The following is a 13081-nucleotide window of genomic DNA, read 5'->3' as shown; positions in this document are numbered from 1 at the left end:
ACATGCTATGCTATCATTCTTTTTAATAGCTCTAGCTATCTCTCAATTTGTAATCATAAAGATTTCCCTGTAAATATAAGTGATTATATCATTTGGGGGGAACCGATATAATGAGATTTACCTAACTATATGCACATGTCCTCCCACCCCCCCCCCCAGGTGAAAGAGGAGTTCATGCCAGGCCCAACCCCCTGCTCACCCCGACCACACAGCAGCCATGTCCCCTGCAAAGGTTCCACCCCTTAGAAGGCAGGCCTGGCAGCAACTGGCTCCTCTGTGCCGCTTCTCCCCTCTCATCAAGAGTCCGGGCAGCAGGGAGTGGCACCCCACTTCTAAATGAAGAAAACTCCTATTCCTGTAACTGTTTACGGCAGGCCGTGCTAAGTACTAAGTGCTAAGTGCTGTGCACTAAGAAGCTACTTAATGCTTTTACAACGCACATGTTCCCTTTAGAAACCTACTTTTAGTGAAATCAGACATTATTGGCCATCAGCTTTTTTTTAAAGCTTTTTTGAAGGTGGTGGCGGTTCTAGGGCTTGAACCCCAGCCCTCTCACGTGCCAGGCAGAAGCTCTACCACTTGGGACATGCCTCCAGCTCCTTTGCTCTCTCTCTATTTTTTCAGACAAGGGCCTCACACTTTTTGACCAGGACTGTGATCCTCTTGCCTACATTTGCTGAGGTAAGGAGAGCCTCACTAGCTTTTTGGCCCAGGCTGACCTCGAACTTTGCTCCTCTCTGAATATCTGCCTCCCTTAGAGATGAGATTACGAGAATGTGCCGCCACACCCAGTCCTTGCATTTTCTTCCTCATTCAAAATTAGATGCTCCCAAAATGCTGAAAAGGCGCTGTTGTGTACACAGATATAAACATGCTCTCCTCTCCCCCACTGGAGTAAATCATCAAAATGTGTGCTATGACCTCAAAGGACAGAGTAGCTGCCCCCGGAAGCTCACACAGTCACCCAGCTAGCTAGAAGTATCCAGAAACAGAAGCACAGAGTTCCTGTCCTCAGGCGACAGAGCAGAATCTAACGGATAACTCAAATTCTGCAACACCATGTCCAAAATCAGTTGCCAACAACTTTTTTTCTCTGCAAGTCTCTTGATACATAAGATTCAAATTCATGGATTATTAGCATTAGCAAAGAGCTTGGTCAAGCACCGATTCTTCATTATGGAAACTCCCACTTGAACATTTTGAGTATTTGAGAGAAAGAACTCATAAAAAGCCACGGGCCACACAACGCACGTGGGGCCTTTTCACTTTCCACTCAATCTCTGATTCTGAATCATATCACAGACTATCCAGCGCAGGCTAGCTGCGAATATTTCCAGACTCTTGCAAAAACTCTCCCATCTTTTTTTTCTTTCTCACATTAATAAGAAAATGTCTGTTTGTACAATATACTATTCTTCTCAAAAAAAAAAAACTTTAAATGGCTGAGCATTTTTAGTGCCATCTAATTTTATGTATTCTATTTACTTGCTGTCCATTACTTTGTCCTTTTATCAGTACATTAGCCAGGTGCAGAACAGATTAAAAACCAAGTTTCAAGGCTTTTTGGCCAAGTAGCTCTTTCATTCAAACAAGAGGATTTTTTTTTTAAACAAGAGGATCTTTAAAAAAAAGCACAGGGGCTGGGGATATAGCCTAGTGGCAAGAGTGCCTGCCTCGGATACACGAGGCCCTAGGTTCGATTCCCCAGCACCACATATACAGAAAACAGCCAGAAGCGGCGTTGTGGCTCAAGTGGCAGAGTGCTAGCCTTGAGCTGGAAGAATCCAGGGACAGTGCTCAGGCCCTGAGTCCAAGCCCCAGGACTGGCCAAAAAAAAAAAGCACAACTATGTCCCCCAGAGAACAAGAGAAACAAAGATCATCTTAGAGCCTAGTTTCACATAGGAGCAAAAGTTCTGAGTTAAGCTTTCCATCAGTCTATAAATGTCAAGTAACTGGAGCATCTGCATTTTATTTGTGGTGATCTTAAATCAGAGTGTTCACATAAGAACACTCTGTCCTCAGAATCGCCGAAGGCCAAGGCATGTTAGCAGACACTGCTGGGTTCCAGCGTACCTGCCTGCGCTTCCCTGCCTCCTCCTCTCACCTACAAAGAAGCTGAGCGCTAGGAGGGTGAGGAAGAGATTGAAGGCCTCCTTCCCAGTCCTAACTGGCAGGGAGGGAGGCAGGACAGTCCCCAGGGCCTAGACCACCACAGTGGGCACAGGAAAGGGAGAGGCCTATGGGTGACGGGCCCCCAAACACTCTCTCCTCCTGTACCTCTGGAAATAGCGCTGCATAATGAAGACCATGAATTCTGCCAGGATTTCACAGTACAGGCTGCAGCACGCACTAAGGAGAAGGCAGCCCCTGTCCAAACACAGTATTTCAATGAATGGAAACTCATCAGAAGTCAAATCTGGCCTGTTTAGAAAGCATCTGTTCAAGTGCTGACAGCCACTTCCGTCTTGCTTGCTCATCACAGCATCTAGCTTTGATTTCTCTCCTCTGTGTTTAAACTTCACCGGTACTCACTGTAGAAAAATCCCAATTAAAGACTTATGCCTTGCCAGGTGCTGGTGGCTCACGCCTGTAATCCTAACTACTCAGGAGGCTGAGATCTGAGGATCACAGTTCAAAACCAACCAGAGCAGCAAGGTCCAAGAGTCTTATTTCAAATTAATCACCAGAAAACTGAAAGTAGAGCTAAGGCTCAAAAGTGTTACAGCTCTAGACTTGAGCAAAATCGCTCAAGGACAGCACTCAGGCTGATTTCAAGAACCATAACCAACCAAAAACCAAACAAACCTTAAGCCTTGCTTTTTTTTTTCTTTTTTTTTTGGGGGGGGGGGGCACAAATGTACTGGGACTGACCTCAGGGCCTCTCACTCTTGCTTCGCCTTTTTTGCTCAAGTGTGGCATTCACCACTTGAGCCATACCTCCACTTCTGGATTTTTGGTGGTTAATTGAAGATAAGAGTGTCACACACTGAGGCTGGCTTTGGACTGTGAACCTCAGATCACAGGTTCCTGATTAGCTAGGATTATAGGTATGAGCCACTGGTACCCAGGCATATTTTTAATATCATATTGACCTGACATCGTTGACAGTGAAACCCTGAACAAACTCTTTGGATAACTCATTTCCGATTTCTTCAGGAAGTCCTTAGGGCTGAGAAAATGCATGAAGAATCACAAGAGCAGTGCAGGGCACAGCATTAGCACTTGAGTATTGTTGACAACCACAGAAGCCTGGGCTGCATCAGAAAGAATCCATTCTACACAAAGTGAACTGTAACTCGACACAGAATACACACTACAACGTTTTTTAAAAAAAAAAGCAAAGGAAAATCACTGGAAAGAATTTAGCACATTCTGAACAATTTATAACAGGTTTTTCAAGTGTTTAAACAGAAAGAAATGACCGTGTTTATTTTATCTGTAAGAACTTGCCCAAATAAAACGGAGGTGAAGTTTCTGTATAAAGAAAGCAAAGTGTAGCTGGGCACCAGTGGCTCACACCTGTAATCCCAAAGGAGGCTGAGATCTGAGGATCACAGTTCGAAGCCAGCTCAAGTAAGAAAGTCCATGAGAGTCTTGTCTCTAATAAATTACTCAGAAAAAGCCAGAAGTGGCACTATGGCTCAAGTGGTAGAGCCCTAGCCTTGAGCACAAAGAGGCCCAGAGACAGCACCCAGGTGGGAGAGGAGGGATGCGGGTGGGGGGGGGAGGTGTCTTCCAGATCACTAAATACCAAGGAACTCAAACATTTTATTAGTGTTTCTCTTCATGTCAGTCCCTCTCAGGGGGAAACATAAAGAACAATAGTAAAATTTCTTGATTTTGCTGCTGTTAAAAGCTGAGACTGTAGCTTAGTGGAGTGCTTGCCTAGCATGCACAAAGCCCTGGGTTCAATCCCTCAGCACCATATAAACAGAAAAAAAGCCAGAAGTGGAGCTATGGCTCAAGAGGTAGAGTGCTAGCCTTGAGCAAAAGGAAGCCAGGGATGGTGCTCAGGCCCTGAGTCCAAGTCCCAGGACTGGCCAAAAAAAAAGTAAGAGAACATAGGAAAATATCTTTTGACTTAAAAGTGGCATTTATGTACCAGCACACTGATTTTTAAAACTTAATATATTTGGAATAATTTACACAATAAATAAGTACTTCCGAAATGCTTTAAAGCAAACTAGAGATTCCTTCACAGAGAATGACTAAGGCATTAAAACTGCTTGGCCACCTCTGACTTACAGTCACAATGGTGGGTAGGTATGTGACAGGAAAATCACTCTGATGACTAATTGGCAACTGTGGCTCTTTCTTCAGAGCAGAGACATTTTAATGGAGGAATGGCTCAGGTGACAGAGCACTGCAGCATAAGATCCTGTGTTCAAAACCCAGTACCACCAAAATAACAATGATGGCAATGGATCAAGTTATTTCTACTGTGTTGAATTGTGTTCATAACATCCCCTGAGATATATATAAAGATACCCCCTTTACATTTTACAAAGAGAGCAGTTTTATTTGTTGGTATTCTAGTTAAATGCATAGCCTAGGGGGAAAATGAAGTACAGATGTGTTAATGATGGTCTGGATGTACTTCAGGAAGTCAGAACTCCTGGCAGTAGAGATAAGAGGAATTTGAGAGGCCAGGCACTGGTGGCTCATGCCTGTAATCCTAACTACACCAGAGGATGAGATCTGAGGATCACAGTTCAAAGCCAACCCAGGCAGGAAAGTTGTGAGACTCTTATCTCCAATTAACCAGCAGAAAATTGGAAGTGGTGCTGTGGCTCAAAGTGGCAGAGCACTAACCTTGAATAAAAGAGCTCAGGGACAGCGAACAGGTCCCAAGTTCAAGCCCCACAGGGACAGGGACAGGGACAGGGAAAGGGAAAAGGAAAGGGAAAGGGAAAAGGAAAGGGAAAGGGAGAGGGAGAGGGAGAGGGAGAGGGAGAGGGAGAGGGAGAGGGAGAGGGAGAGGGAGAGGAGAGAGGGGGAGGGGGAAGAAAGGAAAGGGAAAGGAAGGGAAAGGAGAGAAAGAAAAGAAATTTCAGGTGGTTAATGAAAAGAAAGAGGGCAAAGGGCAAGCCTTTAGAACTAGCACTAAGAAATAGGATGAAGAGAACATACTCTCTTCCTAGCCTTTCTGCTTGCCCTACCCCAGAGAAACAACTTATCTAAAATGAATCTTCTGGGGCTGGGGATATGGCCTAGTGGCAAGAGAGCTTGCCTCGTATACATGAGGCCCTGGGTTCGATTCCCCAGCACCACATATACAGAAAACAGCCAGAAGTGGCGCTGTGGCTCAAGAGGCAGAGTGTTAGCCTTGAGCAAAAGGAAGCCAGGGACAGTGCTCAGGCCCTGAGTCCAAGGCCCAGGACTGGCCAAAAAAAAAACAGAAAAAAACAAACAAATAAAATGAATCTTCTGTCCTAAAACTGAGGGTCATTTTTTTTTTTTGCCAAGTGCCACTTTTCTTAGTTTAAATAAGGCTGACTTTCTGTACTGTCTCTTCTCTAAAGCTTTTCTTCATTAGTTCTCCCACACATACTTTACTTGCTCAATTTAGTCATTATGTGGCCATGCTGTGTTGTTGCCATTAACTGCCTACAGGTTGAATGAGTGAGCATATGAATGGATAAATACTGCGCAACTAACTTTAGAATGCTCTGACCCACGGGCCGGAAATATGGCCTAGTGGTAAAGCGCTCTCCTTGTATACGTGAAGCCCTGGGTTCAATTCCTCAACACCACATATATAGAAAAAGCCAGAAGTGGCGCTGTGGCTCAAGTGGTAGAGTGCTAACCTTGAGCAAAAAGAAGCCAAGGACAGGCTCAGGCCCTGAGTTCAAGCCCCAGGACTGGCAGAAAACAAACAAAAAAAAGAATGCTCTGACCCAATAATCCCATTCCTGCAAAGCTTATCTAGACATGGAGGGTAAAAGTCAAATCGACTAGAAAGTCTTGGGTCAGAGGAAATGAACACATTTGTTTTCAGGACAATGAAACTGGAAAGTCTGAAAGAAATTTAATAATGCTTTGAGCCTCTGCCAAGATTGCAGTAGGATGCAAAACTGATCTGCAATTTAGCAAACTGTCACTATGGTCAGTACATGTGGGACTTCTAGATCTGTATGTCTCAAAGAGCTAAGTAAATATGACTCCCAGAGAAAAAGTGTGAGACACATCAACCCCCTTGTTTGGATTCCAGAAAGCTTCCCATAAAACTTACTTAGTGGGCTGGGAATGTGGCTTTAGTGGTAGAGTGCTTGCCCAGCATACATGAAGCTCTGGGTTCAATTCCCCAGTAATACATGCGTAGAAAAAAGCAGAAGTGGCACTGTGGCTCAAGTGGTAGAGCAAAAGCAGCTCAGGGACAGTTCCCAGGCCCAGGGTTCAAGCCACAGGCCTGCCCCCCCCCCAAGAAAAACCACAACTTACTGAGAGTAAACCCCACAGCTGGCTGCACCACACCTGCACAGACATTGCACTGGATTTAGTTGGAACCTGCCTTTCCTTGTGTCTTCTCCTCTGTAAACTCCCTTGGTTTGAGATTAATAGCCCACAAATGACCATTCTTCTCTGACATCCTCAACCTCTTTCAACACCTTCTTTCCCCCTCACACAGATCCCCATCTTCCTTAGTATGGCTTAATGGCCCAGCAAGAGGCCAATTCGGGCATCTTTGCAGCAATAATTGTAAGTAATCAATTCTGACATCTATGTAGCATTAATAATAAATCATTTAGAAGATACTTTTGATCATCTCAAATCAATGCTGTGAGAATTTAACTTCAGTACTAACAGAACAGACCCCAGGGACAACTAAGACTAAGACAAAGCATCAGAGAGGCAGCAGTATTCCCATGTGATTTTATTGGATACTCACTTGGGAGGGCATAAGACTTCCTCAAGAAATTCCTCAATCTTATTTACGTCTGTTTTTACTTCACTGTTGAAAGTTATAAATGGTGGGTGGGTCCCAGGAGCCAAGTTCTGCAGGTCTGCTGGCTTCCTGTTGGGCAAAACAGTGGTCAGAATTAGATGATCCTTTCATTCTAAGCAAGCAGCAATAGTTTAAATTTTCATACTTCTAAAGATTAAGTCCATAAGAATGAGTAATACACACGATATATTTTCACCAAGTTTTTAAGAGCTGCAATAGTACTTTAGTAAGATGCAGATCTCCACAAAGCAGGTAAAACAGGCACAGTAGCTTAATTAAGCCTATAATCGTGGCTGCTTGAGTCAATTCCTTGCATGGAATGAGCCACTGGCTCCAGGTTCTTTTAAAAAGCTGGAAGTGGTGCTGTAACTCAAGTGGTAAAGTGCTGGGGCTTTGAGCAAGAGCTTAGGTAAGGATAGCTCCCAGACCCTGAGATTCAAGCCCCAGGATTGGCACAAAAAAGGTGGGGGGGGGGGAGGAATTGTTATCATCTGGAAGACAATTTGCTCATTCCAAAGTCATAAAAATGATAAGCAAAACAAGTCATTATATTCAATGTACATTTTGTAAAAATTGAACTATGTAACTTGAGGTAGAGAAGGAGAGGAGAAAATGGGGGAGAAGAATGGAAGGGGTCCTGACACTCATCACTGTACTCATAACTTGACTTCTGGAGCTGAGGCCTCTTTGTACAACTACTTAGTACAATTTTTTAATTTTTTTTTTTTTTTGCCAGTCCTGGGGCTTGAACTTGGGCCCTGAGCAGTACTGTCCCTGGATTCTTTTTGCTCAAGGCTAGCACTCTACCACTGGAGCCACAGTGCCACTTCTGACTTTTTCTGTTTATGTGGTGCTGAGGAATCGAACCCAGGGCTTCATGTATACTAGGCAAGCACTCTACCACTAGGCTGTATTCCCAGCCCAATTTTGTTTTTATTTTTTATTTTATGCCAGTTCTAGGGCTTGAACTCAGGGTGTGGGCACTGTCCTTGAGCCTCTTTGTGCTCAAGGCTAGCATTCTAACACATGAGCCACAGTGCCACTTACAGCTTTTTTTCTGGTTATGTGGTGCTGAGGAATCGAACCCAGGGCTTTACTCATGCTAGGCAAGCACTCTACCACTAAGACACATCCCTAGTCCCCTCACCCTTTTCTTTTTGCTGGTCCAGTGACTTGAACTCAGGGCCTGGGAACTTGAGCCACAATGCCACTTCCAGCTTTTTCTGCTATTTTAATTAGAGATAAAAGTCTTGGACTGGGAATTTGGCCTAGTGGCAAGAATGCTTGCCTCATATACAGGAAGCCCTAGGTTCGATTCCTCAGCACCACATATATAGAAAAGGCCAAAAGTGATGCTGTGGCTCAAGTTGGCAGAGTGCTGGCCTTGAGCAAAAAGAAGCCAGGGACAGTGCTCAGGCCCTGAGTTCAAGCCCCAGGACTGGCAAAAAAAAAAAGTCTCATGGACTTTCCTGCTCAGGCAGGCTTCAAACTGTGATCCTCAGATCTCAGCCCCCTGAGTAGCTAAGATCAGGCATGAGCCATTTGATACCCAGAAAAAAGAAAAATGTCAGTTGTTTTGGTTGTGGGGCTTGAACTACTTACTCAGAGGTTGGGTGCTATCCCTGAGCTCTTTTGCTCTACCACTGTGAGTGACAGCATCACTTCTTGTTTTTGAATGGTAATTAAAGGTGATATTTCTGCCTGAGCTGGCTTCAAACTGTGATCCTCATATTTCAGCCTCCTAAGTAGCTAGGGCTAGGGATAAGCCACTGAGGCCTGGCCAAAAAATTTAAGTGATAAAAACTACTTTTCAGGGGGCTGGGATTGTGGCTTAGTGGCAGAGTGCTTGCATAGCATGCATGAAGTTCTGGGTTTGATTCCTCAACACTACATAAACAGAAAAGGCTGGAAGTGGTTCTGTGGCTGAAGTGGTAGAGTGCTAGCCTTGAGCAAAAGAAGCTCAGGGACAGTGCTCAGGCCCTGAGTTCAAGCCCAGGACTGGCAAAATAAAAAACAAAAAAACCCTACTTTTCAGGGTTAACTGCTGTAGTGAAGGATAGCCCCCTCAGGTCTTTCTGCCCAGTGGGAATAGATCTGAGAACAAACTTCAGGTCTCTAAATGGACTGGCAGGCCACAATGAACGCAAGGAGCTGCAAGCAGCACAGAGACAGGCTTACATGTCATAATAGATCTAAGATGGAGGGAGGGGTCCAGTCCTCCAAGGGCACAAAGGCCTTCAGCTGTCTGACCCACAAAGGCTCCTACTACACAGCAGCTCTGCAGGAACGACACAGAAGTAACAGACAGCAACTGATTTTAGGGTGTCGTTGGCTTATTTTGTGAAAGGCCTCCAACATCCGTGCAAGGATTCACTCAAACCCGTTCCAATGTTTTCCTCAAGTGAAGTGAGAAAAGGCAAAGGAGCATACACTCGAGATAGCAGCATGGCTATTCTCCAGTGATTCTGTTTTACACTTTCCCCACTTACAGCCTTCCAGATTCAAATATCTTATGAACAAACTAAATAAAGAAATGCAAGCAAACAAAAAACAAAATGAGTGGAAGGAAAGAACAAAAAAGAGAAGCCTTCTAAGGAGCTAATATTTAAGCAACTTAAGTGTCTTAATTTCAATTAAAATTTAATTTGGTACACTGGCAACAACTAGAGGACAATGAGGCTGGTGGCTGGGTTCCAGCCGCCTGGTGTAAAAGGAGCAGAGGTATAGAGCAGGCTGCGAGGGTGGCCTGTCTGTGACTGGCTGACTTGCTAGAAGGGAGCAAGTCCTACATATGCAGTTTATTTTTTAAGCTGAACACTTTCTGGAAGATGCTAATTTTCAAGGCATAAAATTCACACATGCCAGGCACTGGTGGCTTGTGCCTATAATCCTAGCAATGCAAGAGGCTGAGATCTGAGGATTGTAATTCAAAGCCAGCCTGGGCAGGAAAGGCCACTTAAGACTCTTATCACAAGAACTATCAAACAAACAGTCGTAAGCAGAACTATAGCTCAAGTGGTAAAGAAGTAGCCTTGCTCAAAATAAAAGGCTCAGGGACAGCATCCAGGCCATGTCAAGCCCCAGGACAGACACCAACACACACACACACACACACACACACACACACACGAACGACAGAACTAGGCAGTCTACAATGTCCCCAAAAGAACCACCACACCAGTTGTTTCCTAACACTTTATTCCTAATTACTACTTCTTAGCCAATTTTCTGTTTTCTGGCTAGATTAATAAAGTCAATGATTAAGTATTCACAACCTCAACAAAATATACCAAGACCTGTAGATACTAAGCATTACTCCAGATCAAGCAGTTAAAAGAATTCACTGGTTCTGATTAAAGGTAGTATTCTTCTTCAACATTTTTTGCAGCCACATTTTAAAAACAAAATAGTAGGGGCTGGGAATATGGCCTAGTGGTAGAGTGCTTGCCTGGTATACATTAAGCCATGGGTTCGATAACTCAGCACCACATATATAGAAAAAGCCAGAAGTGGCACTGTGGCTTAAATGATAGAGTGCTAGCCTTGAGCAAAAAGAAGCCAATGACTGTGCTTAGGCCCTGAGTTCAAGCCCCAGGACTGGCAAAAAAAAAGTACCCAGGAACTGGTGGCTCATGCCTATAATCCTAACTACTCGGGAGGCTGAGAGCTGAGGATCCCAGTTCAAAGCCAGCTGAGGGCAAGAAAGTGAGACTCTTATCTCCAATTAACAACCAGAAAACCTGAAGTGGTGCTACAACTCAAGTGGTAGAGTTCTAGCCTTGAGCAAAAAGGCTTAGGGATAATGCCCAGGCCCTGAGTTCAAGCCCCAGGATTGGCACCAAAAATAAAAATACAAAATATCACTCACACACACACACACACACAACCAAACATGAGAAGAGGGGAACATGGCTCAAGCAGTAGTGTGCCTGCCTAGCATGCAGAGCCTTGGGTTCAAATCCTAACTGAATTGGCTCCCACCAAAAAACCCCAAAAACAGAGAGAGAGAGAGAGAGAGAGAGAGAGAGAGACAGAGACAGAGAGTGAGAGAGAGAGAGAAAGAGAGAGAGAGTGTGGTCAAACCCATTTATCTTGAACTGAAGTACTATTCTAGGGGTTTTGGATAGGTAAAGTCAACCTTACAAAGGGAAGAATGGAGTCTGTCTTTCTGAAAGATCAGTAAACAGGAAACATGATTTCTCTAAAGGGCTGGCTTGTTTTGTTCCATTCAGTCTCTTTGCACGTGTCAATTGTGCTGCTGATACTGAAAATCTACCTGGAGATTGAGCTGATTTCTCAGCTTAATGAGGACTGTTTTCAGTTTGAATGTGTAGCGTTCCTGTCTCCAGACTTTGGGTTCACCAAAAAAAAAAAAAAAAGGTGCAACTAGAAAGACATGGCAATGGGAGTATTTTCTGATGGTTGTTTTGAGACAAGATTTCACTTTGTAATCCAGACAGGTCTTAAATTTGCTGGGATTAGAGGTGTGTACCATTATACTCAGCTTGAGACTCAAAAATGAAACGATTCTCAAAAGCCTACTTGGAAATGAGATTTTGTTCTGAATTTATAACTGTTTTTTAAGATATGTTCTATCAGCTCCATGTTTCACTGTAACATTTCAAACTGTAAGTTTCAACTACTGCAATGACTTCTAAAAGTTTATTCTGTTGCTGTGGTAACAGCCTCAAGAGTCTGACTCACAGTGTTACAAATGGGGTGCTTATATGAAAGCAGAAGGAAATCATTATTACTAACAATGAACAGAATGAGACAGTTTTGTGTTAAAGGTACAAATGAGAGAGTAGAATCTTATTTCCCAGACTTTTTTGTTTTGTTTTTGCCAGTCCTGGGGCTTGAACTCAGGCCTTGAGCACTGTTCCTGGCTTCTTTTTGCTCAAGGCTAGAACTCCACCATGTGAGCAACAGCACCATTTCCGGCTTTTTCTATATATGTGGTGCTGAGGAATCGAACCCAAGGCTTTATGTACATGAGGCGAGCACTCTACCACTAGGCCATATTCCCAGCCCCTCCCAGACTTTTAAAGGGATTTTTCAGCCAGAGCTAGTGGATCACATCTGTAATCAAAGCCACTCAGGAGACCAGCCCAGGCAGAAAAGTCCTGGAGACTCCATCTCCATAATGACCAGCAAAAAAGCAGGGCTGAAGGTGTGGCTCAAGCAGTGGAGGGGCAGCTCAGCAAACAAGCAGAAGGCCCTGAGTACAAAGTCCAGTACTGAGCGAGAGGAATGGTCTCTATTTTCTCTACAGAGTAGGGACTTTGCTCACTGATATTATAGCAGACATAACAGCTTTTACAATAAAAGATTAACTTAAAAGTTATCATTTCTACCCCTAATTTCTCAAAATCAGAAGTTTATCCCAATAGGCATATAACAACATAAGATCCACATTGGTTAGATGCAGTTCTCTTTTTTTTTTTTTGGGGGGGGGGGGGCAGTCCTGGGGCTTGAATTCTGGGCCTGAGCACTGTCCCTGAGCTCTTCAGCTCAAAGGCAGCAGCTCTCTACCACTTGAGCCACAGTGCCACTTCTGGTTTTCTGGCGATTAATTGGAGATAAAAGTCTCATGGACTTTCCTGCCCAGGCTGGCTTTGAACCATAATCCTCAGATCTTAGCTTCTAGAGTATCTAGGATTACAGATGCAGTTCTATGTCTCTCTGTCTCTTTCCCATCACTGTCCTCGTGGTTTCCCTTTCCCTGGCCTAGCTCTCAAGAATATCCTGCAGCACCAAAAGGTTTAACTAAAACAAAACAGTACTGTAGTGGTGTTAATGTGTCATCTAGGAACTCTTGGGCCTAATGAGACATTAAGATCTTCAGATTAAGACCACAGCCATTAACCTCACAGCCAGAGGCTCTAGAAAACAATGGATCTTACTCCATAACAGGTTTGAAAGGTGGTTTGAAAACAAAAAGTACAGAGCTGGTGGTAGAGTGCTTACCCAGCATACATGAAGCCCTGGAAATGGCACTGTGGCTCAAGTGTTTGAGTGCTAGTCTTGAGCACAAAGAAACCCAGGGTCAGTGTCCAGGTCCTGAGTTCAAGCCCCCAGGACTGGCAAAAATAAAAATACACAGACTGCAGTGAAGCCAGGCTAACTCGCGTCA

At 44.1% G+C, this 13081-nt stretch overlaps 1 protein-coding gene across 1 annotated transcript in view; it reads right to left on the bottom strand.

Annotated features, from left to right (window-relative positions):
- Clic4 (chloride intracellular channel 4) overlaps positions 1-13081 on the bottom strand; it is a 59240-nt gene that overhangs the window by 9887 nt on the left and 36272 nt on the right. Inside the window, exon 3 of the mRNA XM_048350533.1 lies at positions 6892-7017. Coding sequence (XP_048206490.1) covers positions 6892-7017 — 126 coding nt within the window. The remainder of the gene's footprint in view (positions 1-6891; positions 7018-13081) is intronic.

This window comes from Perognathus longimembris, chromosome 7, assembly GCF_023159225.1.
Source record: "Perognathus longimembris pacificus isolate PPM17 chromosome 7, ASM2315922v1, whole genome shotgun sequence".
Taxonomy (NCBI): Eukaryota; Metazoa; Chordata; class Mammalia; order Rodentia; family Heteromyidae; genus Perognathus; species Perognathus longimembris.
This window is presented reverse-complemented; position numbering and strand designations above follow the sequence as displayed.